The sequence below is a fragment of the Onychomys torridus genome, chromosome 18 (assembly GCF_903995425.1).
Source record: "Onychomys torridus chromosome 18, mOncTor1.1, whole genome shotgun sequence".
Lineage (NCBI taxonomy): Eukaryota > Metazoa > Chordata > Mammalia > Rodentia > Cricetidae > Onychomys > Onychomys torridus.
In genome coordinates, this window is record NC_050460.1 from 42,769,569 (window position 1) to 42,797,279 (window position 27,711).

At 51.7% G+C, this 27,711-nt stretch overlaps 1 protein-coding gene across 1 annotated transcript in view; it reads right to left on the minus strand.

The window, feature by feature from the left end:
• Cdh23 (cadherin related 23) overlaps positions 1–27,711 on the minus strand; it is a 380,451-nt gene that overhangs the window by 259,860 nt on the left and 92,880 nt on the right. Inside the window, exons 4-6 of the mRNA XM_036167012.1 lie at positions 26,762–26,904; positions 26,043–26,090; positions 25,820–25,912 (exon numbers count right to left, since the gene is read on the minus strand). Coding sequence (XP_036022905.1) covers positions 25,820–25,912; positions 26,043–26,090; positions 26,762–26,904 — 284 coding nt within the window. The remainder of the gene's footprint in view (positions 1–25,819; positions 25,913–26,042; positions 26,091–26,761; positions 26,905–27,711) is intronic.

The window sequence follows — 27,711 nt, forward strand, 5'->3', positions numbered from 1 at the left end:
GGCACAGGGCTGGTCACAGCATGGCCCTCCAGGGACCTTGTGTGGGATGCTGAGGTGACCCCAATGCACAACAGGGACAGCTTTGCCTGGATCTTTTCAGGAGCCATCTGGGGAGTAAAAAAAATATACCCCAAAACCTGTGGGGCCAAAGCCCGAGCCCAGGAGAAGCCCACAAGTCCCACTCATTAGTGGGCTCTACAGAGACGGTCTGATTGAGGAGAGATGGGGAGGGACAATTACCTTGATGGCACTCAGTTTTTTAAGGAAATATAAAGAGCCACTTGGCAGAAGCAAAGCCATTACCAGCTGTATCGTCCGTCCTCAGCCTTGGTGACACCAGGAGGAGACAAATCCCTCAGATTCATGTGCTTTCTTGCACTGTGACTTTTTTTGGGGTGTGTGTGTGGGGTGTTGTTGGTGACATTCTGCTAGCTTACAAAACTGCAAATGGAATGACTGTCCCTCCCCGCTGGGTCGTCCGTCAGACCCCTGACAGATCATGTCCCCGGCTCTCTGCTGTGTTTATTACTACTAATGACTTTCTCGTTATGATTTGGCTCTGAAACATAACCGATGGTTCTAGGAGAAATCCTATTATTTCCACACATTATTCAATTAGAGAGCCGAGCAGCTCTTGGGGGGGGGGGCGGTCAGAGCTGTGAGCTCCGAAGTGGAGGAACACTGGCCCCTTGTTCCCACCCCAGGCCCTCAGCTGTGGATGCCATGGAAGCTGGAAAGGTGGGGTGGGGAGTGGCGGGGTGTTTCTTTCCAATGAAGGGTGTCAAGGGTGACAACAAGGCTTCTACCAGCATAGATAAAGATATACAGCCAAACTGTCTTGACTCGTTCCAAAGGTTCTGGAAACTTCCAGACCAGCAGAGGGCTCCTAGGACTCAAGGCATGGCCAGGGGACTCACCCTGTATTTTCAATGGTCACCCCAACCTGGACTGTCACCCATTTTAGCTGCACTCTAAAGAGCCTCTCCCACTACCTCCACCCATACACTGCTAGCGGCTCTGCCTCTTTGGTCTCCAAATCCCTTCCCCATCGTTTATTTGTCTGTCTGTCCCACTGGCCCTTTGGGCAGAAGGATAGATTATTGGCAGTGGATCTGTTCCTGTCTTCAATTCCGCCCTCCCCACAAATGAGTCTGTAGCCCCATCCCAAACTTGCTGCAAGACAGAGAGAGCCCTGTGGTGTCACCCATTCATATGCCCTCTGACACCCACCCAGTGCTGAGCTGTGGCAGCCAGTCCCATGTAGAGATCAAGGACTTTGGCCAAATGCACGTGTTCATTCTCTGTGATTACATGAACTACCTTAGGCTGACTGTGTCTGCCCAGTAACCAGCACTTCACAGGCTCCTGACCCAATGCCACCCTGAGAGAACTGTCTACTTAGCATATCTGGGCAATGACCAAGTACAGATGTGATATCACTCGACTGGCATATAGAATAAGGACCTGGCACTACCCTGTGTGAGGGGAGGTCAGAGCAGGAATCTGATTCCTCCAGCTCCCGGCCCAGACCAGGTACCAAGGGGCCTGGGAAATTTTCACCACCAACCCCTGGGTAGACCCAGGCCAGGTCTCCTGCAGAGCTCTGAGCAGTAAGACCCCATTAACACGGGTGTCTGTCCATCAGGGAAGCATTTCCTCTGCTCTCTGTAGAGGCAGCCGATGTCCCATGTCCAGCCTACAGGAGATTCACTGTCTGGCCTGTACTCTGCAGGCTGCTCATCCCTGGGACAAGCTCCAATGTGGTAGGTTCCAAGCTCACCTTGCTCCTGGCAGAAGACAGCAACCTGATCAGGAATGCAAAGTAGGCATGAAAAGAGAGACGCGGGCCATAATTTGTACAGTGTCTTTGAGCCTGAGCAGAGGTTATAAGTGCCATCCACCCGCCCCCTCCGGCCTGCCCTTCCTTCAGTCTCATGCTGTCTTTCTCCCGCTCCATAAATTCTCAGCTTCGAGTCATAAAAAGTGCAATGAGCAGTCTGGATGGAGGAGACCGGCCATGGAGCAGGCAGCCAGCCACACTTCCCCGGAGAGCTCCAGTGGACACGGGCCAGCTCAGAGGGAGCCAGGCCCTGAGGACACTCTCCTGAGAGCCTGCATGGGAAAAGGGACATGGGATGGATCTTCCTACATCTGGCCAGGCACTGCTAGCTTTTCTGGTTAGAAGGGCCTCTGCTCTGTTTGGCCAAGTTGGGCAGGGCCTCTGGGCTCCTAGAGTTTATGGCATGCAAATCCAGGAGGTACCAGAGCCTAGTCACTCACTTGGTCCAAGCATGTCTTTGGGACTGATTCTATGTCCATGCCCACCCTAGACTCAGTGTCCAGGTGTCACCATCAGAGCAGCAGAATAAGCCTTGAATGGTCCTTGGGATCTAACATTTCCATCAGCTGTTCCTATCATCTCGATTACTTCACTCTTGGAGTTCATGTGGCTGATGGTGGAGATGAAATTTGCACAGAAATAGAGATGTATGTGTCTGTCGGACCTTCTTCTGAACCTGAGGACTAAAAGGTGAGCCAAGGAAAAGCCAGAATCTTATGTGGCAGCACACACCTCTCATCCTAGTGCTCAGGAGGCTAAGGCAGGAGGGTCACAAATTCCAGGCCATCTTGAGCTTACATAGCAAGGCTTTGTCTCCAATGAATGAATGCAAGCATGCATGCCTGCATGAACCAAGCTCGGAGAGGTTTAAAGGCAATCATTTCCTCTCTGTACAAACAACAGCCGACTAGATCAGACCAGGGCAGGGGGTGCCAGGGTGGTGGAAAGTTTTCTTCCATGAAAGATGGCACTTGCTAGGGGCAGTGACGATCCTACCTGAGATGGAAGCAGGAAGCGAAGACACCCAGCTGGGCTTCAGGACCTGCTCTGTGGGTATCTCAGGAGCCAGCATGACCCAGTTTCAGTTAGAGATGATGGACACTTGCCCACAAATGTTATGGATCTGGGGTGGACTGGAAATGTGACGGCCACTTGAAAGGAGCCAGTGGGAGGTGGTAATAGTCATGCATCTGGGGTGGGGAAGAGATTGGGCATCTCAGAGTGGAGGGACTCACAGTGCCTCGAGGGACAGCCTGACACACTTAGGAAAGGCATTGGAAACATAGGACTGTTTATCATAAAATCGGTAAAGAAAATAGAGTGCTTAAAATTCAGACCCTAGCTGGGAATGAGGTGGGGACAGTGGGAGCTTCAAAGGAAATGCTTTCCAAAACCTCAGGAAAAAAAAATGATACAGGGAGCAGGAAGTGGGACATGGGGCCTTTTCCAAGCCAGGGAGATACAGATTTAGCCCTCTAATGAGGAGTGGGGTCAGGGCAGAGAGAATTTTCAGCAGCTTGCCATCCCCTATTTACGGGGATAGATCCCAGAAAACCCCAAGTGGATGAGTGAAGAGATACCTAGTACATCAGCAATGGCTCACCTCTCTATATTTTTCCATATACCTACCAATGATATTTAATTCATAAATTAGGCAAAGCAGGAGGTTAACAGGGAAAGAATGTAACAGAACAACTGGTGTGGTGAGAAAACTAGTGGTAACTTGGACACACCACTGTGGTAGGGCGATAACTGATTGGGTAACCAAGATGGTTAAATGGCTAATGGGCGGGTAGCATATGGAGCAGGGCTATGCTGGGTGAAGGTGATTCACATCCCAGCTGGACAGTTTACAATTTTATCACATTCCTCGGAGTAGGACATCATTCAATATTTAGGTGCTTTTGTTTTATAATTTTGCACTGAGTATTTTAGATTGTGGTTGGCTGGACATTGCTAAGGCTGTGAAAACAACCCGTGGGTAAGACAAGACTTGTGCATCTGCATCTCTGCCGCTGCCATCTCATCCTGCTTTGCAAACAACCGAGAACCTTCTGAAGCCAGGCTCTCCACTGGCCGGTTCCACCTCTACCCTGGGACACTGGTTCCTCATTCTAAGTTCTCCACACTGGTGACCTGTCCAAGTACCTCCTGCCTCTGCAGCCCCAGTCTGTATTTGCACAAGATGGACCCAGAAGCCTTGGTTTCACAATTACATGGGTGTCTACCTCCCTCCCTCGTTGGGAAAGATTTCTTGGGGTAGGGGGAGTGGGGCTGTGTTTTATGTCATAGTAAGTGTGGTGGTTTAAATGAGAATGGCCCCCATAGGCTCATATATTTGAATACTTGGTCCCCAGTTGGTGGAACTGTTTGGGAAGGATTAGGAGGTGTGGCCCTGTGGGAGAAGGTGTGTCACAGGGTGAGGGTAGGGGTAAGCTTTGAGGCTTCAGAAACTCATGACATTCCGAGTTAGCTCTCTCTTTCTCTCTCTGCCTCATGCTCCTGGATCAGATGTGAGCTCTCAGCTGCTGTTTCAGCACCATGCCTGCCTGCTGCCATGCTCCCTGCTATGATAGTCATGGACTCACCCTATGAAACTGTAAGCCTCCATTAAATGCTTCTATAAGTTGTCTTGCTTAGAACAGCAATAGGGAAGTAAGACAGCTAAGTATCAGCTGGTTTTATTGCCCATGAAGTGCAGCTGGCTAGGTATGAACTGTGGTATCTGACCCTAGGAGGGGCCAAAGGGCATTCATATTCTCCCAGAGCACAAGGAGAAGCTAGAGCTGGGTGTTGGGTTAGCACTTGGGAGGCTAAGCAGGAGGGTTACTGGGAGTGTAGGGCCAGCCTGGGTTCCATAGTGAGTTCTAGGCTAGCCGGACCTCCATTGTGAGACCTTGTCTCAAAAGAGGAGGAGGGGCTTAGTGAGATGGCCCAGTGGGTAGAGCCATGTGCTGCAGCCCTGATCTCTTGAGTTCAATCCCTGGAATCCTCATGGTGGAAGGAGAAAAATCAATTCCTACAGATTGTCCTTTGACCTCCACGTGGATGCCCACACCCACCCACCAACCCACTCCACATTAAATAAATAAATGTAAAAAAAAAATATTTTTGAAAGCAGGGAGCAGGGGATGAATGAGTCTACACTGAATGATCCCTAGTGTCACCAGACTGTCAGCAGGGAATGAACCAAGTTTGGAAGGTGGTGTGGTACTGGAGCACACACAGCATGCCCTCTATGAATCAGGCAGTGCCAGGTATCTGTGCACCAAGAAGAGGACGTCACCCAGAAGAAGGCAGGACATGAGGGGAGCAGCATGAGTGACAGATAGTGAGTCAGCACACAGGGATAATAGAAAGTACTTGCCGGCTTCCAGAGTCACCCCTTCAGGTCTGATGACTCCAGTCCATAGAGTAAGAAAAGCTCAGGGTCTCAAAGCCAGGTCCTCTGAGTCTCCGTCTGGGACCTAGGAGCCATAGGTGACCCTCGGGACTATGCCAATGCACAGAGCCAGACTGAGGCTCTACCTTCCAGACTGAGAATCCATAGGATTAAACTCACCTCACAGGGTGCCACATGCTCCCCACCACCCCTTGTCTGACACCCATTCTCCCAAGGCAGGGCTTGTCATTGTCCCAACTGGACTCTTCTCCATGGCCATTATGGTCCCTGAGCTCGACTGCTCGGCCAGTGTCTGTCCTCTGCAGCCACCACAGTGGGAGCTGGCAGGAGGCTGATAGGCTGTGATGAACTGAGGACGTGTGACAGCTACCAGGGAACAAACAAGCTCATCTATTAGAGACCTCTCGCCCAAGGGCTTCTGGGAAGGGATGTTGCTGTGAAGGAGGGAGCAAGACTAGCTTAGCTCCTCTGGCTCCATCAGACTTGAGTTCCACAGAGGAACCCCAATACTTCTTCCTGCCTTCCTGGTGGCTTCCGTCTTTGGCTGTGGGTGTGTCCACTCTCGGAAGGAGACCCTCTCTCTAGAGCAGCCGGCTTGACGTCTCTCTAGGACTAGGAATTTTCTTGAGACAGGGTTTCTCAGTGTAGCTTTGGAACCTGTCCTGGAACTCACTCTGTAGCCCAAGCTGTCCTCAAACTCACAGAGATCTGCCTGCCTCTGCCACCCAAGTGCTGGGATTAAAGGCGTGCGCCACCACCGCCCGGTGGAATTTTCTCAATACGATGGGAATATTTGAGAACCAAGTCTGTGTACAGATGGGAAAATGAACACCATTCCCCTCTTTGCCTCTGAACCTCACACTCAGAGGCTGGGATATGCAGGAAATCTTGATCCAAAGGGGCTGGCCTTGAAGCATCAAGCTGATGGGGAGCCAGGGCAAGTATAGGAAATACATGCAGGTACTTCCTGCCTGCACAGGAAGTGTCAATGTAAGCATTGTGGGTGAGGAGGAGAACCAGGGCATTGGGTGATGTACAGAGGCTCCTCTACCCTCAGTTCTCCATCTCTACTTATCCGAGTTTTAACCCTCAGACAGGAGGGAGATCCCCAGCCACTGTCCCCAGGGGCAAGACTAATGGACACAGATGGATTATTTTATGTGGATCCAAAGGGCCACTATCGATTGCAAAGACCTAAGTAACTCAGATGAATCCTTTTAAAAAATACCTTTACCTTGTCGGTGTGTGTGTGTGTGTGTGTGTGTGTGTGTGTGTGTGTGTGTACATGCCATGGTCCACATGTGGAGGTCAGCTTGTAAGAGTTGGCTTTCTCCTTCTGCAGTGTGGGTCCTGGGGTTCAAACTCAAGTCATCAGACTTGGTGGAAAGCTCTGCTAAGCCACTTTGCTGGCCCAAGATAACTCTGAATTGCATGTTTTATGACAGTTGCTAAGTGAGCACTTAGAAGTGAAGAAATACAGTAATCCTGCAGACATATGGGTATTGGCGGAGTGTGGAATGTGGGAGCCTCTAACAGGAAGTTTGAACAGAAGGAGGAAGATGCAAACTGGCCTCGTCCCATCTTGCACACCTGTCTACACCACTGACATCAATAAGCATGATCCATCCCCCTCGCCCCTGACACAGTGGCCTGAGAGAAAGAACTCAGGCCAGATCAGGAGTGTGACATGGACCCAAAGCCCATCTCTGCACTGTGGCTTTGGCTCTGCCTGCTGAGAGGCCCTGCCAAGCCTGTAGCACCAGTGGCGAAGGGGCCCCAAGCTCAGCTGGGCCACTCTGTCCTCATTGGGCCTGGCTCCATGCCAAGGGAGCGCTGTTCATAGAGAGCCTGGTCGGCAGAGATAAGCGCCAAGTCCTGGCCTGGGCCGGCTCCTTGCTTCTGAGGAAGCTCATATTAATGGCTCCCCACACTTCAGCCTGGTGGCAGTTAATATCCCAGCAGGCAGAAAGTCCAAGTTTGTACGTGTGTGTGCAGCGGAGGGAGATGGCTGGCTGACTGGCTGGCTGACTGGCTGGCTGGAGCATCTTGCTCCTTAGGGAACCTCCCTCCCCTGAGCAGGAACCTTGCAGCCCCTCCTGTCCTTATGCCTCTGGCTCAGCTCTCCAAGCTGGGAGTGGGCAATGGTCAGGAAAGTACTGAATAGTTGGGCTGCCAGCTTGCTTTCTCTTATAGCCCTGGCTGGCTTCACATTCTCTACGTAGACAATGGTGATGTTGAGTTTCTGGTCCTCCTGCCTCTGCCTCTCCCAGGTGTTGAGATTATGGGAGTGTGACGCCATACCTGGTTGATGTGATGCTGAAGTGATTGAATTCAGGGCTCCATCATGCTAGGCCAACTGAACCACATCCCCCTGCCCAGAAACAATCGTGATAGAGAAACACAGTACACTTCAGTCTCTTTCTTGGACTTCTACATTCTGGCTGGAGACGTGAGGCTGGGCAGTGGATGAGGATGCCTTTGTGCGCAGCCTCAGTTTACTCAGTGAGTGTCGGGAGGCACAGTTTCAAGCACAGCATCACGGCTGTACTTTACTGGTGCACACTTCCTTGCTTAGTGTGCTACCTGCACAACTACACAAGGACATCTTACTCAGGAACAGGTTCCGTCACCATGGGGGGGGGGCTCCCTCACAGCTGACCCCTGGTCACTCTCCCTCAGCCCATAGCCCTGGTGGCTTCCTAGAGTCTTAATCTTCAAAGTGAGAAACGAAGGCCAGTGGTATAGGCATCTATGAGAGCTTGGAAGCCACGCTGAACCATGGACCCTGTCTCAGACCTACAGAATCAGAGACTGTATTTTTACAAGGTGCCTAGGTTGACTCACAGGTACATAACATTTGGCTTAGAAAACATTGTGGTGTCTAAACGCTAAAGGAGATGGGTTACAACTTGGGGGAGAGCCAGAAAGCAGAGAGACACAACCCAGTAGGGTCAAGAGGGGCTGGTTCCATGGCAGTAGGTTAGCCTAGAATCTGCCAATGAGGGGCTGGGGCATGGTTCAGAAGGAGAAGGCTTACCTGGAACCCACCAGGGATGGGCTAGGGTGTGGCTCACAATAGAGAACCTATATAGAGGTAAGGGGCTGGGGGCTTGGCTCAGCAGTAGAATGCTTGCCTAGACCTTACCTACAAGAGTCTGGGAATGTGACTCAGCAATGGGGTACTTTCTTAATATCCCAGAAGCTCTGAATTCAATCTCCAGAACAAAAAGATGTGGGGGAGGGGATTTGGGGGTAGGCAGGGGGGAGTTTAAAAGGGATAGGTTCTACAAGAAAATGAAGTGGCGAGAAAGGTGTGGGGACACAGCCGGAGCCCACCCTCCCAAGACCTATCACTGGGAATCTTCTATTTGTCCAACCAACCCCATGGGAGCCCTAGCTCTCTGCTCCTAGTGGACAGAGGCCCAGCGGCCTGGAAGCCCCAAATCCCCAAATCAGGGACCTCCTTGCTCACATCCCTGTTTCTGCACGGAACTTTCATCAGGATCCCCAGACTGGTGGGGAGGCCCGGCACCTCAATCACTCCTATCGCGCTGGTTGCAGGAAGAGAATAGCTTTCAGCTCAATTACCCTCACATTGCAATATCATAACGCTCCAATGAGGCTTTTTAACCAAAAACAAAAAAGCCGTGTCTGCTGCAGGCCGGCTGCGAGGCCAGCCGTGCAGAAGGGATGGACCTGCCCGGCTGACAGGCCCTAGCAGGGCCTGTGGATTACAGTACCAGAAAGGACTTGTTCTGAGCACCAGGTGAGTCCAGAGTACCCTGGAGTCCTGCACCTCAATTGACCAACATGTGCCCTGCCCTTGTTCATTGGCTGCTGGGATAGGACTGACCTGTGACTTTTGTTGGGGTAAGAACACTAAGCCACAAGTCCCAAGAGGCCCCATAGGATGACACAGCTCAGAATGTTTGTTTGTATCTCAATGCTGGCAGCCATCACCTTCTGGGTATGGGAGTGCCACCCGGATGCCTTGCCCTGGCATTGGCCAGTCAGGTCTGGAGAGCTGAGCCCTAAGTCTGCTATTATTTTGAACATACTGACCCCTCAGCTTCTTACAGCCATAGCCAAAACTATTACCTTATTTCCTAGACAGTTAAGCAGAGGCCCAACAGGATGAAAGGGCCAAAGACACATGGAAAAATCCCCAATGCAATCACAGGGAATCAGCAGCAAGATTGGCTCCTCTACTCCTTGGGTATTGTCCTAGTGATATCTCAGATGCCATGACCAAGGCAGCTCTTAGAAAGGAAAGCATTTGATTGGGAGCTGGCTTACAGTTTCAGAGGTTTAGTCCATTATCATCATGATACTGGAGCAGTAGCTGAGAACTACATCCTGATCCACAGGCCACAGGAAGAGAGAGAACAGGGTCCAGAAGGGGCTTTTGAAACCTCAAAGCCCACCCCCAGTGACGTACTTTCTCCAACAAGGCCTCACCTACTAATCCTTCTCAAACAGTGCCACTCCCTGATTACTAAGCATTCAAAGATAGAGCCTAGGAGGGCCATTCTTATTCTAATCACCACAAGGGTCATACAAGCCCTTCCTCAACTGCTACAGCACTCACTGTAGTCAGGTGAGCCCTGTTCTCAATTGCTTTACATAAACAGGTAAGTTTGTGACCACCCCGGTTCTAAGATAAGAAAGATCAAGGCCAGTGAAGCTAATTGCTGGTCTGGTAGTTCAGGCCAGAACTCACAGCAGACCTGTACCAATCTGAGTGTGCTAGTCTTCTCTGTCTCCTTCACAAGGGGCATTTCCAAGCCTTGCTGGTCGGGGAGGAACAGGGTCCATCTGAGCACTGTTCTCTTGGACTGGATATTCTGGCTGCAAGCTGTGCAGGTTCTGTGAATCCCCAGAAAAGCACACAGTCCACATGTGTTTCAGACACATCGGACTGTAGAGACCTCCGACATGTTCTAAAGAGGAGGCCGGCCACTTTCCCAATCAGCCGAGCCTCGTCTGCCTGGCCAGCACACAGCTAATGGCCCTGATGGCCATGTCCCCTCCTTCATCGTCCTACCCTCCTGCTGGCTGCAGCCGATTTGTTCATGATTTAACGCTCTGGGGCGCTGACCCGTGAGGGAGACACTGGGACAGAAGGAGGCAGGGCGGACACCCAGTGAGGTGTGTGTAAGCGTGAGTGCTGGTGCAGGCAGAGCAGGCTCTCCAGGAAGACACAGCAAGAAGAGCTCTAGGACCCCAGTCCTGGAATAAAGGCTCTAAAGAGGGCTGGAGTGTCCCCAGCTCCTATACCCTGGCTATCCCTGCAGGTTTCCTAAGGATCCCAGGCATGGTCCCCTGATGTGGCATGAGCTCCATGTCACTCCCCAGCCTCATGACCTGCAAGGAGCAGTAAAGAGCTCTAGATCCCAGCTCTGCTGTGTGATATAAGTGACTGACTTGGTCTCTCTGGGGTCAGGTGTCCCATCTTATAAAATGAATAACCCTAAGCCTATTGCTATGACCCAGATGTTGATTATCTCTAAGAGGTCTACATAATAAAGATGCAGTTCCCAGGCTGCTGCTACTGGCTAGTGGCAGACTCTTTAGAAGGCTAATAGTGGCAGGTTCATAGGTTATTGAAGGTGCACCCTCAAAGAAGCTTGGGGGAACCCAGCCTCTCCTCCTTCCATTCCTGGTTATACATGTAATAGCTTGTTCCCACCACTGGCATCCACTATGTGCCGTGAGGTGATGCAGACAAGGGGTAGCTCTTGCTGAGGCTGAAGTGTACCATGTGGACACTGGGCCCCAAAGCTATCAGCACAATAAACCTTGCTTTACTTCATAGGGTCATTTGCCAGGCACTTTGTTGAAGTGACCTGAAGCTGACTGATACCCCCATGTCATTGGCTGACTGTGACAGGAATGTAAAGGAATGAGGGACATCATCCATCTTCATCACTGTTGTTATTCAGCCTTCCCTATACTCAGGACTCCTGGACTTGGTCCTTACAGATTGTAAAAAGGATTTATCTTCAATCAGCTGGTAAGTCCCCATGTCCCATGTGTGAGTCAAGCCACAAGAACAGAGGCTGGGCAGAAAATGTGGGAGGAAATGGTCAACGGAGCCCCATTCCTCCTTCCTCAAAGAGAGGGACCCTGTGGGTGGCAGCCTTTCCATCCCTGGGGACTCTACAGACCTCAGTTACAAACTACAGATGAGGAGCCAGTAGGAAGGGGGTTCCTAACCCTACAGGAGGTGGCCCTGTGCTCAGCAGGAAGGGTTCTTATGTTCTCAGGAAGGGGGTTCTGTGCTCAGCAGGAAGGAACCCCATGCTCATCATCATCTTTACTGTCCCGAGGCTGCTACAGACAGTGCCAACCTCCCAAGTTTGGGCACAGCTGCTGTGCCCAGCTCTTCCGCCCAGAGGAAGATATGCATGGGACCAGCCCCTACAAGGGAGACAAGGGCAGGGAAGTCAGGACAAGGTGACATGGGTTGGGGTCAGCACTGGACTGCTGACCACTCTGCCTGCCCCTCAACAACCTGAGAGTTCAACTCTAGGTGGTAGCCACTTGGTCCCAAGGCCCTAGGTCTCTATTTCTGTTTTAAAGGGTGTCATTGTGGTTAAGGAGTAACAACACTACCAGAGTCCCCTGAAAGCCAGGGACTATGTCATTAAGCCCCTTCCCTCCTTCCTACTATCTACCTTCAGAGCCCATCTGTACCTATGACCCATGACTGTTGCAGCAAATTATTACATACTTAGTGACCTAAAGTAGCACAAATGTATCATCTTTGAGTTCCAGAGTTCGGAGACCCAGAGTGGTTCTGGCCGGTCTAAAATCAAGGTGTGGGCAAGGTACTCTGAAAGCCTCAGGGGGCTCTCAGTATGCTTGCATCCCAGGGCTCCTGTCTGCATCCATCTTTTTAAGACTTCTTATGGGTTTTTTTTTGTTTTTTGTTTTTTGTTTTGTTTTTCGAGACAGGGTTTCTCTGTAGCTTTGGTGCCTGTCCTGGACTAGCTCTATAGCCCAGGCTGGCCTCGAACTCACAGAGATCCACCTGCCTCTGCCTCCCGAGTGCTGGGATTAGGGGCGTGCGCCGCCACCACTGCCCGGCTGACTTCTTACATTTTTGATTAAGGTTCGAGGTATTAGGCATCACACTATGGTGATTTCAACACTTGCATCTTTAAAGCCAGCAGCATGACAAACCCCTCCCCCACCATCTTGTCTGACCATCCCCTGGAGACAACATTGGGGCCATCCCATCAGCAAAGCCCTGTCTGTGGCCAGCTGAGGTAACAAGGTCACTGGGTGGGTCGAGTCATCATGTTGTCTACCACATCTTTAAATGATGCCTGTTCTTTTGAATGAGGCATCCTCCCCGTGACCACCTCAGTCACTTCTGAACGCAGGTGAAACCAGGCAGAACTCAACAAGCTGAGGGGATAAAGCACCGGGGTGGAGAGAGATTCATATTCAATTCATATTCATTTATTCATTCATTCATTCTCTCTCTCTCTCTCTCTCTCTCTCTCTCTCTCTCTCTCTCTCTCTCCTCAAAGAGAGTGGGGGGTTGATCTGGGGGAGCCTGGGGGTGTTGGGCAAATGCTCTACCACTGTGCTCCATCTCCCACTGGAGGAGACCGCTGCCACCCGTCCAAGGAACTCCAACTCAGATGGATTAGATGGATGGGGAATGAAGGACTGAGCTCCACTACCCTCCTCTGCCCTGCACCAGGGACTCACTGCACCAGCCTTGTGCCTGGCCAATAGTCATCAGCTCTCCATGGCCCCACACTTCAGGATTTATTTCCTCAGCCCCTGGCGCCGCCCTGGTCGCCTGCGGCCCGTTGGAAATGTCTGTAATCGCGGCACACTTTAGGCATTACTTCCACACCATTTAGGGTCTTCCGCCCCAGTGACTGCTGACGCATTGCCTCCATCTCCATCTTTGGGGCTGTGCTTGGTACAATTCTTTTAGGGTTTGCTAGCCCCCAGGTCTGGAAGACCTGATGGTTTGGGGGAAGGCAAGGCACAAGACAATGTGTTACAAGAATTAATTCCTCTGTCCTCCACCTGCCCCAGGCCTGACCAGCAAAGAAAAAAAAAATCCATGCCAACCTCTAAGAAACCTTTAAAGATTTTCGTGTTTTCTCATGCGGGCCAGAGATCGGGCTGCTGATACGAACCGTAACTTTGAAGGAGGCAGAAGGTGCTGGAACACAATAAACTCACCTCAAAGAATCCTTTCCTAACCACGTACCCCACCCTCTTCCACCTCTAGACGCAGGGCTGTTCCCTGGAGACAGCAAACCCCTGTGACTGACCCCAAACCCTGAGTGGATGCTGCAGAGACAGGTGCATGTAGCCTGGTCTTGGCATAGCAAACATAGTGGCAGCTGGCATTAGCTGTGTGGCATTGGACAGGTTGCTTGTCGTCTCTGGGTTTCCCTAACTATATCACTGGCAGTCTACCTTTCATACCAATTTCAAGGACTTCTCTGGGGCTCTTTATTTTCTCTTTGTTTTCTCCACTCCATCAGTTTCCTACCCCGCTCAAGGAGCCTGCAGAGGTGTCCTAAGCTGGGAAAACAGTGTCTCGGCCCTTTCAGGCAGACTTCTCTCATGTCATCCATTCAACGCCCACCAGACTCACAGACAGCGAACATTCCAGGGCACAGCTGCTGATGCTTCAGCCAGCATTCAAGTTTTGGTCTGTCCTGGAGACTCCCAATATGGTGTCCCTCCCCCACTGTGGAGAGCTGCCTCCCAGCGGAGGCCTGGCTGCCTGCTCCCAGTGGTTTGGGGAATAAAAAAAGAAAGCCTGAGGAAGCCCCACACATAGCCTGTGATTTCAGTACTTGGAAAGGCTGAGGCGGGCAGATTTTGAGTTTAAGGCTGGGCTCAGATATATAATAAGACCCTATCTAAAACCAAGCCAAACCCTAGTGGGTAGATATGCTATCACAACCACAGGCAACAGAACTGTGTGCCTTAGAAACAAGGTCAGCTGGAGGGAGGAGAAGAGTTGGGAGAGCTACAGGGGCTGGCCAGGCCCGTTTTCTGAACGAGGGGCAGTCACACAAATGCTTGCACTTGGCAGGCACTCCAGCGGGGGAAAGCAGTCATCCCACCGTCACGCAGCTGCTTCTGTAAGGCGTTGACTCAGAACACACCAGTGAGTGACCTGCTCCACTCACACAAGGCTTCACCCTCAAAGCCTCCCTGTCATGGATGCCTGCTGCACTGGCCCTGGTTCTGTTGCTATAAGCAAACAGCTGAGGGTGGAGAACATTATAAAGTAAAAAGGTTGTTTGAGCTCACAGGTCTGGCCCAAGGTCAAAAGCCCACTTATGGTGGTGGTCTCTTGGGGACTGCACAGGGCTCCTGCGGAGACACAGCTGCACACACACACACACACACACACACACACACACACACACACACACCTATGTGCGTGTGTGAATGGCCCCTCCACTGTCCTGTTTCCGAGAAGCCACAAGGACTCAGCTCTGGTTCCACCCTGATGACTCCACAGAAGCTTACTACCTTCCGAGTCTCCCTTCAAACGCCATGAGCACTTAGGGTTCCCTCTGGCTCCTTCAAATGTCAACTTTTAGGAGGTTACCCTCTGTGGGGTAACCAGGATGGGCAGTCCTATTTAATAATGACAGGAGCTCTGGGTGTCAAATGTGGCCATGAAGTTGTGTCTTGGAGAGGGCACAGATGAACAGAGCGTGGGCATTGGGAAAACGACCACCCAGTGAGGAAGGTCAGGCCCGACCATGTTTCCCTACCCCATTCCAGTCTGCAGTCTTAAGCTAAAATGGCTTTCTGAGATGCGGTGCCATTGTGAAGGCAGCTAGAAGGGGCCTCCGTGCCATCTCCCTCTCTCTGGGGCAAGCCTCGGAGAAGGTACATCCCTAGTCTGTGCCCTCTCCAACAAGGACGTGACCCGGCCTGCAGCTTTCCTCAACCCCTGTCCTGGGGAAGAGAGCTGGCGATGGATGACGGAGGGAACAAGCAGGGATTATTTTATTGTACCTAGTGATTATGCCGGGCCGATATCTCCCTGTGGCATTATCTCATCTGGAGAGAAGAACAGGCTTTTTAATAGATGGACAGGCAGCTTCCACTTAAGGTTATTATAAAGAGAGAAAGCCCCATCCCTCCTGCTTCTAGCAAGCACCACAAAGTTACAAAGTAATTAAAGGCTGCTGGGGAATCAGAGAAATTATACTAATTCCAACTGCACAAAGCCTGCGAGAGTGCTGTCCCCTCCTGGTAGGAGAAAAGGAGGGTCAGGCAACTGGCAAAACCATCAAAACAGCCATTGTACTGTGGGGTTCAATGTCATGGGGGCTGTGGGCCTGTCCCCGAGCTGTTTTGACAATACTTGTTAGGATAAGTGGAAGCCAAGGGCTGAGATTAAGTCCCCGTACCCCAGGTGACAGATAGAATGTGGCTCACTGGAGGTTCATCCAGCATACTCTGCACCTGTACCCGCAGTCCCAGGCCCCAACTATGACATCTGGGGGGTATGACCACCTCCTCCTGCCTGGGGCCACAGGCATGCCTCTGGCAGGGAACGGGCTTCAGGACATAGGTTCTCTAAGTTGCTTCCCCAAGACTCTTCTTTGACTAACTCAGGTTCTCAGAGCTTTGCCCCTGACCAAGTGGCCGTGAACAAGCCTTTGACCCTCTGTAGAAGTACTGACCACCCACAGAGTGTGTGGACGGGTGCTGTTACCCTGAGGGACAAGAATCTACAGGAACACAGGGCATATTCCAGTTTCTTCTCCACGGCCATGGCTGTTTCCCCCTGCCATGTCTTGTGGTGTGTGCCGTTTCACTTTGATAAGGCTTTATGTTTATTTATGTATGTGTGTCCATGTGAACATGTGCTGTATGTGTGTGCAGGTGCCCACAGAGGTCAGAAGAGGGTGTCAGACCTTCTGAAACCAGAGTTATGGATAGTTGTGAGCTGCCTGGTGTGGGTGCTGGGAACCAAATTCAAAACAAGTGTCCTGAACCATGGAGCCATCTAGGAGGCTCAGATGTTTCATGAGCTTCGATGTTTTAAAAATTAATTATTATGTAAAGGGGATGATGGGTACACACTTGTCATGTTGTGCATGGGGGGATTGTCAGATGACAACTTTTAGAAGTTCATTCTCTCCTCCCACCTTTATAGGGATTTGGGGCATCAAACTCAGGTCTCAGGCCAGATTTGCTCTGAAAGTGTCTTTACCCACCAAGCCATCTCACCAGCCCCCTTTGTGCCATGTGTATATGCATGTTTTGCATATGTGTAGGCATACATGTATATGGAGGAGGGGTGCCCCAGTGTATGTACATGTGGAAGCCTGAGGTTGATGTTAGGAACCCTTCTCCATCACTCATCCACATTGTTCACTGAAGCAGGGTCTCCTGAACCCAGAGCTCACCAACTGTCTATTCTCATGAGTCAGCTTGCTCTGGGGAATCCCCTCTCTGCCTCCCAAGGCATGGGGGTTACTGTGTTCTCTCAGCATCCACATGGGTTCGAAACATTCAGACTCCAATTTTCATACTCAACACGGCCAGCCCCATCCAGGTCTTCCTCTGCCTATTCTCTACATTTTCCATCTCCTACAGGACTGTCAGCTTCTGCTCACTGACCCCTCATATCCACTGACCAGTCCAAGACAATGGAGCCCACCTGGAGAGCTTTCTCCATTTCCAGGAAACCTCCTGAGTTCCGGTTCTTTCACAGAGTTACAGTCAAGGGACACCCCTACACCTCCATTGAACTCTTACAACAACTGTGTGCTCACCAGCTTCATAGATGAAGACGCTGAGGCTCGGAGTGTTTACCAGGCCACCCAGTTTGGAGTAGGAACTTGCATGTGTGACTCTATCACAGAACATCCCATCATGGACCCAGGCTCTGTGTCACAGCCAGACACAGGTTCCTCTGATGTTGAAAGACATAAGCTGCTCCTGGTTGTAGCCTCCTGGGACCCAGGATTTCCTGAGCCAGTCCCACCCAGGTCTTTCATGGTAGAAGGCCTCAGGTCAGAGAGGAGGAAACACTTAAAAGGACAGGGAGCCACGAAACAACAGCTGTTCTCCCGGCACAGGGCATCAGGCTGCAACCATCCTCTCCTTCTGTATCTGGAGTCATTATTGAGTGGGTGAGAAGCAATAAAAGGTGTCCATGTACCCGAGCATTACTAGCACCTGTGAGCTGGCTCTACCAAGTCCCTGCTTCATGGCATGGGACGGGACTTACAGTCACTGCTGGTCCCTTCTATGAGCCCAAAGACTCCCAGCTAGATTTAACAAAGAAGCCGATGCCATTAAGAACATTATTGTCTTTAAAGCCAAATAGTCATCTTAATGACATCTGGCTCCCTGCCTCTTACAGTGTCCTCTCTCCTCGTGTGGAGGGTGCAGGAAGGGTGCCTATAAGCCTGGCCATATCCCACATACTCGAGGGAGGAGACATGGGTCTTGGGGAATCAATGTCTTCAACCTCACTTCCCTGGACAGAAGAGTGAGCAAGGAACCTTTTGAGTGTACGGCTGGGTGATGCTTCCTGGGTTCAGTTCTGGGGCTGCTGTTGTAGCTAAGAAGCAGGAGGAGGTGGCTGGGGACAGGATGGAGGCAAGCCCATGGGGGAGACAGTCACCTAGTTCTTACCTACACTGCTACCTGATAACTGGAACGACAGCAACCTCTGGGTATCTACTAGCCCACAAACCCAAGGAGCGTCACAGAAGCTATTGCTGGGTCCCCAGGTGCAGGAGGACACTGGTGGGGCTGAGCCTTATTGCACAGAGCTGGCAATGAGCTCTGAGTGAACTTGCCACAAGACCCCATTGACTTGTGTATAAAGTATGAAGACAACTTGAACTCTTTGGGGTAAACCAAGACACAAGGCATAGTGTTCCTGGCCCCTTTCCCTATTCTGGCTTAATCAGGACCTCATCTCTGGAGGCTGTAGCCAATCACAAGCAGGCACCAGACAGGCCACAAACACACCCCCAAAGATGTTGTGAGTGGGTAGTGTTGAAAGTCAAGCAGAAGTGGGTTACTGCTGGAAATGGTGGTGCAGCCAGCACACATGCACAGAAGGACATCACTATAGACAATGGTATCGTACAAATGACTTCACTTGGGGACTTGGAGAAAAGTCAGCAGGCATATTCATCTTGGCCTCAGTTTCCCTCATCTATAAATGTAAAACTCAAGTCTTCTCTTGCTCAGAGCTGTTGTGGAGATGAAAGGATACTGAGAGGTCCCAGAGAAAGATGTGCCTTTGTGTGTGTACATATGTGTGTGCATGTGTGGATACACAAGCCACAGCATGTGTGGAGGTTCGGGGACAATCTCAGGTGTCAACCCTCACCTTCTACCTTGAGACAGGGTCTCTGTGGTTAGCTGCCTCATCCACCAGGCTAGCTGGCCCCCACACTTCTGCTGGGGCTTCTCTTGTTTCCACCACCTCCTGTCTCACAGTAGGAGTGCTGGGTTACGAGTGCATACTACTATGCCCAGACTGACATGGGCTCTGAGGATTCAAACTCGGGTCCTCAAGTTTGCATGGCAAGTGCTTTACACACTGAGCCTTATGTCTCCTAAGACCCAGATGACCCAGATGAGAGTATTCTCACACACTCACACACACACACACACACACACACACACACACACACACACACCCTCTCCTTGGAACAGGTGGTAGCTGGATACATAAGGGGCATGTCTGCTGCTAACCCACTGCTTGCTGTCTTGACTGCTGTGGGCTGTGGCATGCACTTCTGTCAGCGGGGGGAGGGGGTTCCCAGGGATCTGTCACTGTGCTGACAGAGGGGGGAGCCCAAAGCCACAAGTAAGAGGGTGTGTGAGAGCCATGGGGGCATAGAGACATCGCAGGCTGCCGTCTTGGGGAGCCAGCTGCCCCTCTGTGGCCAGCAAGAGTCCCAGGCCGAGATGATTTATCATTCTCTCTCTTCCAGATCAATAGGCCGCTGGCTACAGATGCAGAGGGGGCGGCAGTCACTGTGGCCCTGATATATAAATTAACACAGCCTGTCAAGGGGCTGCCTTCCCTGGCGTGGGCAGGAGACGACACTATCGTGAGTAAAACTGACACCTTGGAGGGGATGGCAGCCCATGCCAGGGGGAGCCCCATCCCCCATCTCTCCTGCAACCCGAGGATGCAGTTCATAAATCATTCACTGCTAACTCGCACACTGAAGGCACACTGGGGTGCTAAGAAGTTGGCCTCCTTGGCTCCTCACATGCCCTGGGCTCATATAGACACCACCTCATGACTCCCTATATGCTTTAGCATGGAGATTCTAAGATAGGGGGGTGGCTGGCAGGCACCAAAGGCTGCCTGCAGCTTGGAACACAGCTATTTTGATAAAGCAGGAGGAAACGAGGAGCAGGCTATGAATTGGATCCCCACCCAGTGTCATGCCTGCTGCTCCAAACCTCCACCTGGGGAAGACACTCTGGTTGGCAAAGCCCTTGTATAAGCTTTCCTGTCATCTTCAGGAGTGCCACCAGACAGAGAGGTGGCACAGCTCTGCCCATTGTGAGGTTCATCCACAGTAAGACATTCACTTGACACCATGCACATGCCAGGGCCTGTGCCGGTGCTCGGCAGGCCCAGGTGACCAAGCCTCATCCTTGAGCTACTGGTGGAGACAGATATACAGATGGTAATGGTCAGAGCCATTGCCATGTGCCAGACACATGTTCATCCTGGTCCCCATGCTGAGCACTTTGCATTTGTACTGCCATTTCACTGGGTTGCTACAAGAATGTCTGTGCAGAATAGGCTGTTTCCATTCTGGAGGTGGGAGAGAAGCAGCTGGCCCAAGATAAGACCAAATCTGGCTCCTCTTAAGGTCTTTCTTCTAGCTAAGGCTGGTTCTGGGACTTTCTGTCCTTGGCCCCACATCTAGAATGGGAACAGCAAGAATGACCATCCTGGAAGTGGCAATATGTTCCTAGTGTGACGGTTTGACTGAGATTGGCCCCTAGAGGCTCATATATCAGAATGCTTGGTTCCAGTTGGTGGAACTTGTTGGAGAAGGTGTGTCACTGGTCACAGGCTTTAAAGTTTCAAAAGCCTGTGCCATTCCCAGTTAGTCCTCTCTGCCTCCTACTTGTGGGTCAGGATGTATCTCTCACCTACTCCAGCACCATGCCTGCCTGCCTGCTGCCATGCTCCATGCCGTGATGACCATGGACTCACTTAATTGTGTCAGTTACTTTTCTATTGCTGTGTTAAGATTCTATGACAAAGACATCTTATAGAAGAAAGCATTTAGTAGAGGCTTACAGTTTCAGAAGATGAGTCCATGATCATCACAAGTGGCCTTGGTCACAGTGTCTCATCATGAGTGGCCTTGGTCATGGTGTCTCATCACAGCGACAGAAAATCAGCCAAATCAGCTTTCATTGGTTGGTGGCCACCCCTCTGACCCATCTATACATAAGGTCCAGGCAGTGAGTAATGGTCCTCTGTCCTTATTAAGTAGGGGGCCTACTTGCAGCCTATCTCCATTTGTCTCTTTGAGGTAGCTTGGGGACTTGCAAGGGACCTATCCTCCTAGCCCCCAGCTACCATCTGGCTTCAGCAGGGCCTCCAATCTGGGTTAGAATTCAGCTTCCTTGAGAAATTCCAGCATATAAAAAAGATACCCAAAGATTCCAGGAAATTCATGATATTAGTTATCTACTCTAAGGAACTCCTATACCTCCTAATAGGACCTAGAACATACACCCCACATGTTTCCATTGGGCTGCACACACAAAGTCATCATAGCATTTAATAACTGGAGGCACAGTTAGATGTCACTCACTGGTTTCTCCCTTTCTAATATGGCCTCCCCCTGAGGATGGCGATTCAGCAACATTTAGGCTAAGAACTTCTCCTACCTATGTTAACATAGGTCTAACAATCTTATTGGTGACAAATATTATTATTCATCTTCTAGAGAAGATGACAGGGGTCTAAGCTGGGCCTGGTGGTACAGGCCTGTAATTCTAGCTCTTTGGGAGCATGAGGCAGGAGAATTGTATGGTCAAGGCCAGCTTGGGTCACTTGGTGAGACTATTTCAAAATAAAAGGTAAAGAGGGGCTAGCTGTGTGGCTCAGTGTTAGAGTGCTTGCTTAACATGTGCAAAGCCCTTTTAATCAGACAGACAGACAGACAGACAGAGGCATAGAGAGTGCAGGAAGGGATGAGAATGAATATGAATAGAGAGAGTAAGTCCTCATTTAAAGTAGCTTAAGTGGAAAGTGGGGGGATCATTCCCCCCTCCCCTGCATGTCCAAGTCATCTAAGAATCCCCCCACCCCATACCCAAGTCATTTAAGGGCTCTGCCCAGTGTCTGTTGGACAAATATTTGTTTCATGGCGGGGGGGGGGGGGGGGGGGGGGAAGCACGCTGCAGATCAGGCTGCACAAATCCAAGCCAGGCTTTGAAGGATCAATGGAGTTGGACTTTAATGAGTTAGAAAGGTAAGTGTGGGCCTAGGGAAAGACAGGCAGGCAGGCTGAAGGTACTGAACCAGCCCTCCGGTAGACAGGAGGATTCAGCTGAGTGAGGTGGAAGGTATGTTGTGACCAGATGGATAAAAGCCGGAGCTAGCCAGCTGAGGAAGTTGTACTTATGCTAACGTCAAGGACACAGTGTCCCTGAGACTCCAGGGAAGTCTTGATTGCTTGTCCTGGAAGCCACCAGCCCTTCTGGACTTCTAACCTCACACTTACCCTCCTGCTCAAATACCCCAGCATCAGGGTCACCTCCCTTGCTACCCTGCAGGACTGAGAACTGGCCTCCAGAGAGGAGCAGGCTGGGCAGCGCTGAAGGTCAGCAAGGCAAGCCAGGCCCCCTCGCCGAGGTAGTGGAGCAGTACCGCTGGGCACAGACACAGGCAAACACGTTTGAGCAAATTGGCAGGCCATAAAAGTCTATTACAGCAAATCAAACAGCAGTCAGCGTGACAGCCATTAGGCTGAAATGAATACACGGGGGCTTAATGAGGTCTGTCGAGGCTGGCTTGGTGAATTAAGTTGCCAATTCTAGCCGGATTTCCCTTTTCTTTACGGACTTGAAAGCTTCCGCGCTCCCTCGTTAGAGCTTCGACAAGTGAATTGCGGGGCCTTTCGCCCTGATAAAATGGATAATTACACAGAGAGCTGCTTAGCGAGGGGAGGAGGGTGGGCATGAGGGAAGACAGAGCAAACACAAACACACACCTGTCTGCTTTCTCCTGGTGGAGAGGCTGGATCCTTAGGGGCACCAGGCACAGGCAGGACTGGGCAGACTGGGGATGGAGCCTTGGCTGAAGTGTCTCCCACCCCACTATTCCTAATTTCAGGGACTGAGGTCCCCATGGGCATCACAGACTGCTGCAGTTTCTCAATCTAGACAGCTGCTCTCAGCCCCTTTCAGGAACCGTCATGGTCACCCTGTAAAGTTCTCCGAACCTAGCTGGGCTCACTGTCACCGGCTTGCAGGTTTCTAGCCTCCCCTTGTGTGGTGGCACAGGCCTGTCATGGGTTTGAGCCCAGCGTAGGAAGCTTTGCAAGACCCTATCCAAAAGAGAAGTTTAAAAGAACAAACAGAGCTCAGCAATGGGGCACAGTCTTGCCTAAGCGTAGCTTGCCCCAGGACCCATTACACAAAATCAGATCCCTAGACCAGCTCTCCTTGACCTTCTGAGGCAGAATCACACAGGATGGGAAGATACCTCTGAACAGTCTCCCCAGGAAATTCTGCTGGGGCACCAGAGGACCCCCTGGTTCAGCATTGTTCTAATACACTGTGCAGGATGTTTGGGGGCGCACGGCTCTCCTGCATCTACTTGCCTGCCTCCATGCACAGGAGCTCAGTACATCCCTGGCAAGGCAGGAGAGGGACGGTGGGTGTGTCAGCATCACAGTCATGCTATTCTGGCCACATGGACTAGTTAATCATCAGGGCCCAGGGTCAGGGACATTGAGGCTAGGAAGGTAAGGGATTTGGTACAGTGGCTTAAAGACTCATAGAGGACTTGAATGGATAAACGGAGGCAGTCTAGGAATTTTTCCACCATCCCTAAAGCACAAGAAAGTCCTGGGAAGTAAAGAGCATCCCGGCCAGGCTCCACCCTTAGATTCTTAATAGGAAAAGTCCTGGTCAATACCCTAGTTGGGCAGCTGTATCCCTCTCCCTCTTCCATGTGCACACCAAGCCAGAAGACAGGCTATGGCATATCTAAGTCTTACCCAGGCAGTTTGCATGACAAGGACCAGAGGCTAGGTCCCTTGTCGCTACTGTCCTTCCTCCTACTGCTATCAGGTCTACTGGAAGCTACCTCCTCCAGGAAGCCTGGGGAAGTCCCTGACACTCGGCAGTTACCAGGCATTCATTCCCAGCAGGGTCTGTGGTAATGCTTGCTCCTCCCTTCACCCCATCACCCTGGGCTTCAGCCTCACCCTGCCCCCTTTCAAGGGCCTCTGCCACTGAACTTGCCTGTCCAGTGGACCACAGTATGTCCAGGATACCTTTAACGCAAGCAGAGAACTATGGTCTCCATTCCAGGCCAGGGGCCAGCACCTGTACTGGTTCCCCAGCTGGGGCTTGAGCCAAGCAGCTCAGTTCCAGCTCAGCTGACCACATCAGGCCCAGGCTGGGCCATGCCCAGATGGCTGGGTCTCCATCTAGCTGATACCATGTGCCCTGGACATGCTGAGCAGCCTCAAAGCTAGCATCAAGTATCAGGCTACAGAGTGACCATAGGTGTCCACTCACAAGCTAATAAATGACACAGGCCTGCTTCCAGCACTTGTGTGCCCTTTGCAGCAACCGTCCTCAGCAGATACCCATCTCACCTCTCATGTGACGGGGTGGGGGGTGGGGGCAGGGGAAGACTAGACCCAGAGGGGTCAAAGTCAATGTATGGGCAGGACTGTGTCCTGGGGCTATTTGCCTTGAGCTCTGACATTCTCTGTTTCGATAGCTTCTCAGACCTCCTGAGAATGAGAGCCCCACAGAACCAAGCCAGGGCAGACATGGGACAGACGATCCTTGCTAATGAAATGTACAACAGTGGAAGCCGAGAGACTTGGAGGACCCTGGGGGTGTGGGGTGCCAGTAGGGGTGTACTCTGCAGGATGCATTTCTGCAGGAGGAGAGAGGAAAGGGCTGGCCTCCAGCCCAAGGGCTGGGAAGTCGGGGACAGGACTGTTTGTCCTCTTACCAGGGCTATTGCCTGCCACTCCCTCTCCAGGGAGGACAGAGGACAGCCGGGCCTGCCAGGATGGCAGCTGAGCAATGGGCACAAGGCTCATTAACTCCGAGCCATGCCCTTGGCTTCTGAGTCCAGGCTCGGAGTGCAGGCTGGCACGCAGAGCCCCTTAATTGAATTAGGGGCACTTCCAAGTGAGCGAGAGCCGGAAGCCAAGCTGCTGTCCCCAGGCATGCCAGGGTACTGTGCCCCTGTGCTGATGAATGTGGGTCCTCTCTCCTGCCATCCTGTCCCAGGCACCACTGGGCAATCCCAGCTTTACAGTTCCCTCCCCCTACCCCCCAACTGGCACAATTATTAGGACCCTTGGCTCACCATTGAGTGATGAGGGCCAGGACCTCTGGTTCTGAGACAAGATCCCTTCATCCTTCGGGTGTCTTTGCTGCCTCAGAAGTTAAGGTCCAAGTTACAGCTGTGTGACCTTGGGCAAGTCCCTCTCCCACTTAAGCCTAGGGAATAATCTTGGCTCTTTTTGTTCCCCGGTGACAGATGGCATAAAGGAGTTAGGACTCAAGTGTCTGGTGCCAGCTTGCCTTTCCAGAGGACTATATCTCCCATTATTTTCACCCCAACTAGAGTCCCGAGGGCAAGCTTGAGGGACACCCAGTTAGAAGCTCTTTATCAGTCTCAGTAAGGGGCTTCTCCATCCCTTAAGACTGCCATCAGCCACCGTGGTGAGGGACAGTAAGCGAAGAGAGCCCTGGTGCCATCGGGAGCCAGCTTATTAACGAACCATTTGTAATGCAATAATTTGTACTTCTCAATTACCAGCGATGGCTTGATTTTACACGCATGCACTCATGCAAACATATTCAGAGTACACAGAACAGAAGCTCTGGGAAACTGGAGGCCAGACCACACAGGTAGGAACCTGCACATTCCCTAGTCCTGTAGGGACCCGATTCTGGCCAAAGCATGTAGTTCTGGGGTAAGGCCTGCCCACATGCCTTGTCCAAGGCTCACAGCAGGCTGCAGTTGGAGAGGAAGAGGTTATAATAACACTTGCTTCTCCCAGTTCCTGTTCCATTACTAACACTAGATGGGGGTGAGCTCTGCCAGAGCAGGCCTTCTCTCAGGCCCAAGGCTCCACGCACTGGCCCAGGCATTCTTTCAACCACAGGATGGGTGGCTCTCATTGGCCCCAAGTGGAATCCGGGCTAGAGTGTGCCCAGGGGACAGTGCATCTACTTGTACTCAGAGATCACCATACATGCCACCCAGCTGGACTGGAGGACAGCTGTGGTCCCAGTAACCATCATCGCCCCCACCCCATCCCACACAGGACCTAGAAGGTTCTTACCTCGGGGATGCGCACACTATAGGGCTGGTTGTGGAATGTGGGTGCGTTGTCGTTCACGTCTCCAACTTGGATATTCACCTTCCGTGTGATCACCTGGGGAGAGAAGTACAGGGCTCAACACTGGCACTCCCCTCTGGCCTCCTCCTCCCACCCATGCAGCCCAGGGACCTGCTAAGTCCAGGAACAGCCTTCCTAGGACTAGAGGGCCTTGCGGGACACTCACCCCTTGGTGATCACTGACGGAGAACTCCACTGTGAACTCAGACTTAGTCTAAAAGAAAAGAGAGGGAGAGAGAGAACAGCGTTAGAGAGGCCCTGGGTCCTGGCTCTGGATGTGGCTGCAGGGACTCCAGCACTGCCCAGGACCTCATCTGGGTCTGGCGTCCACAGGTGTCCCTAAAAGGCTGGCACTGCCCCTTGGCACTGGGGAAGCAAATGTGGACTCTGGATCCTTCCTGAAGACAGTTGAGTGACAAAGTCAAGAACCTTGGGTGCCACTCTTGGCTGGGCCTCCACGTGGCTGCGCGATGCTAAGTAAGCCACCAAACACTTCAGGGGCCATGCCCTGAGATGTGGGAGAGGATGTGGCCTGGGGATGCGTTCAAATGTCCCTTCATTTGCTAAGGATTGCCATGATCATTGCTCTAGAAGTTAGACTAGTCTGCCCCACAGGAGATGAGTCCACAAGAGATGACCACATGGTCACGTTCCTCTTGTTGATCCAATGCTACTCCTGGCTCGGAGAACCCTCATCCAACCCACTCCAGCCCCAGGTCTGACACAGGCCTGGAAGAGAGCTACCATGGAAACAGATGGTCCCAGCAGAGGCAGGATGGGGTCTTGGAAGAAGATTCCCCCGCCAAAGATGGTGAGCCACCCTCTTCCATTGGCTGCCCCTACTCCTCCAGAAAAGGGCTGAGATTAGGGAGTCACACGCCATACCTCTCTGTCCAGAGGCTGCCGGAGCCACACCACACCAGTGTCGGGCTCCACGGCAAAAAAGCGGGAGGCCTCCTCACCAGACACGCCAAACACCAAGGGGTCATTGTCCATGTCTCGGGCCAGCAACTGGGTCACAGAAGAACCTAGAGTGGTTGAACGAGAGAGGGGAGGACAACACAAAGGTCAGGCTCATTTCTTCCCGCCTTGCCCAAACAATGGGGCATCCTTCAGGGCACAGCCACCTCAAACGCTTCCAGGTCTTCCAGAGGCCAACAATCCCGACACCTCCTAAGCATCACTGGACTACAAACAAGGCTCTCCACTTCTGTCCTGGCCCACCTGTCACAGGGTGTACACAGCTGGAACACAGATCCCCCATTTGTCATGGTCTAGGTGTGAAATGGACAGTTGTGACCTCTCTGATTGTAATCTGGAGACCTTTCCCTGGTGGTTCAGATGAGGGCAGACCGCAGACCTCCACTACATCCATTCTTATGTCCCAAGTTGGGTGCGTAACTCAACCCTAGCCAATCAGAGTGTTTCTTCTCTCCCATCACGATGATTGGCTCAGGGGTAAGTATGTGACTCAGACTAGCCAACCAAAGTCAGCTCTGGGACTTGTGCTTTCATTCCACTGGGTTGTTGACTGGGCCAGTCTGGCACCTACAAGAATAGCATGCCTGAGGACGAGGCTGTCAAGGAAGCTAGCAGAGCTTGTGGACCTGGGATGTAGGTGTGTGACCACAGGGCCAGGTACTGGCTCAGTCCTCTGGAGGTCTTAGCTATGGGCACTGATGACCACACCCTTCCTTCCCTGATCTTTTGTTTTATTCCTACTTCTGTTGTGTCTGGATTTCCATCTTCTGCAAATATAAACATCTTTTCTACTTCATATTATTTTGCAAAATGTTCTGGTCTTCATCTGTGCATGGAGGCTAAGATGTGTCACC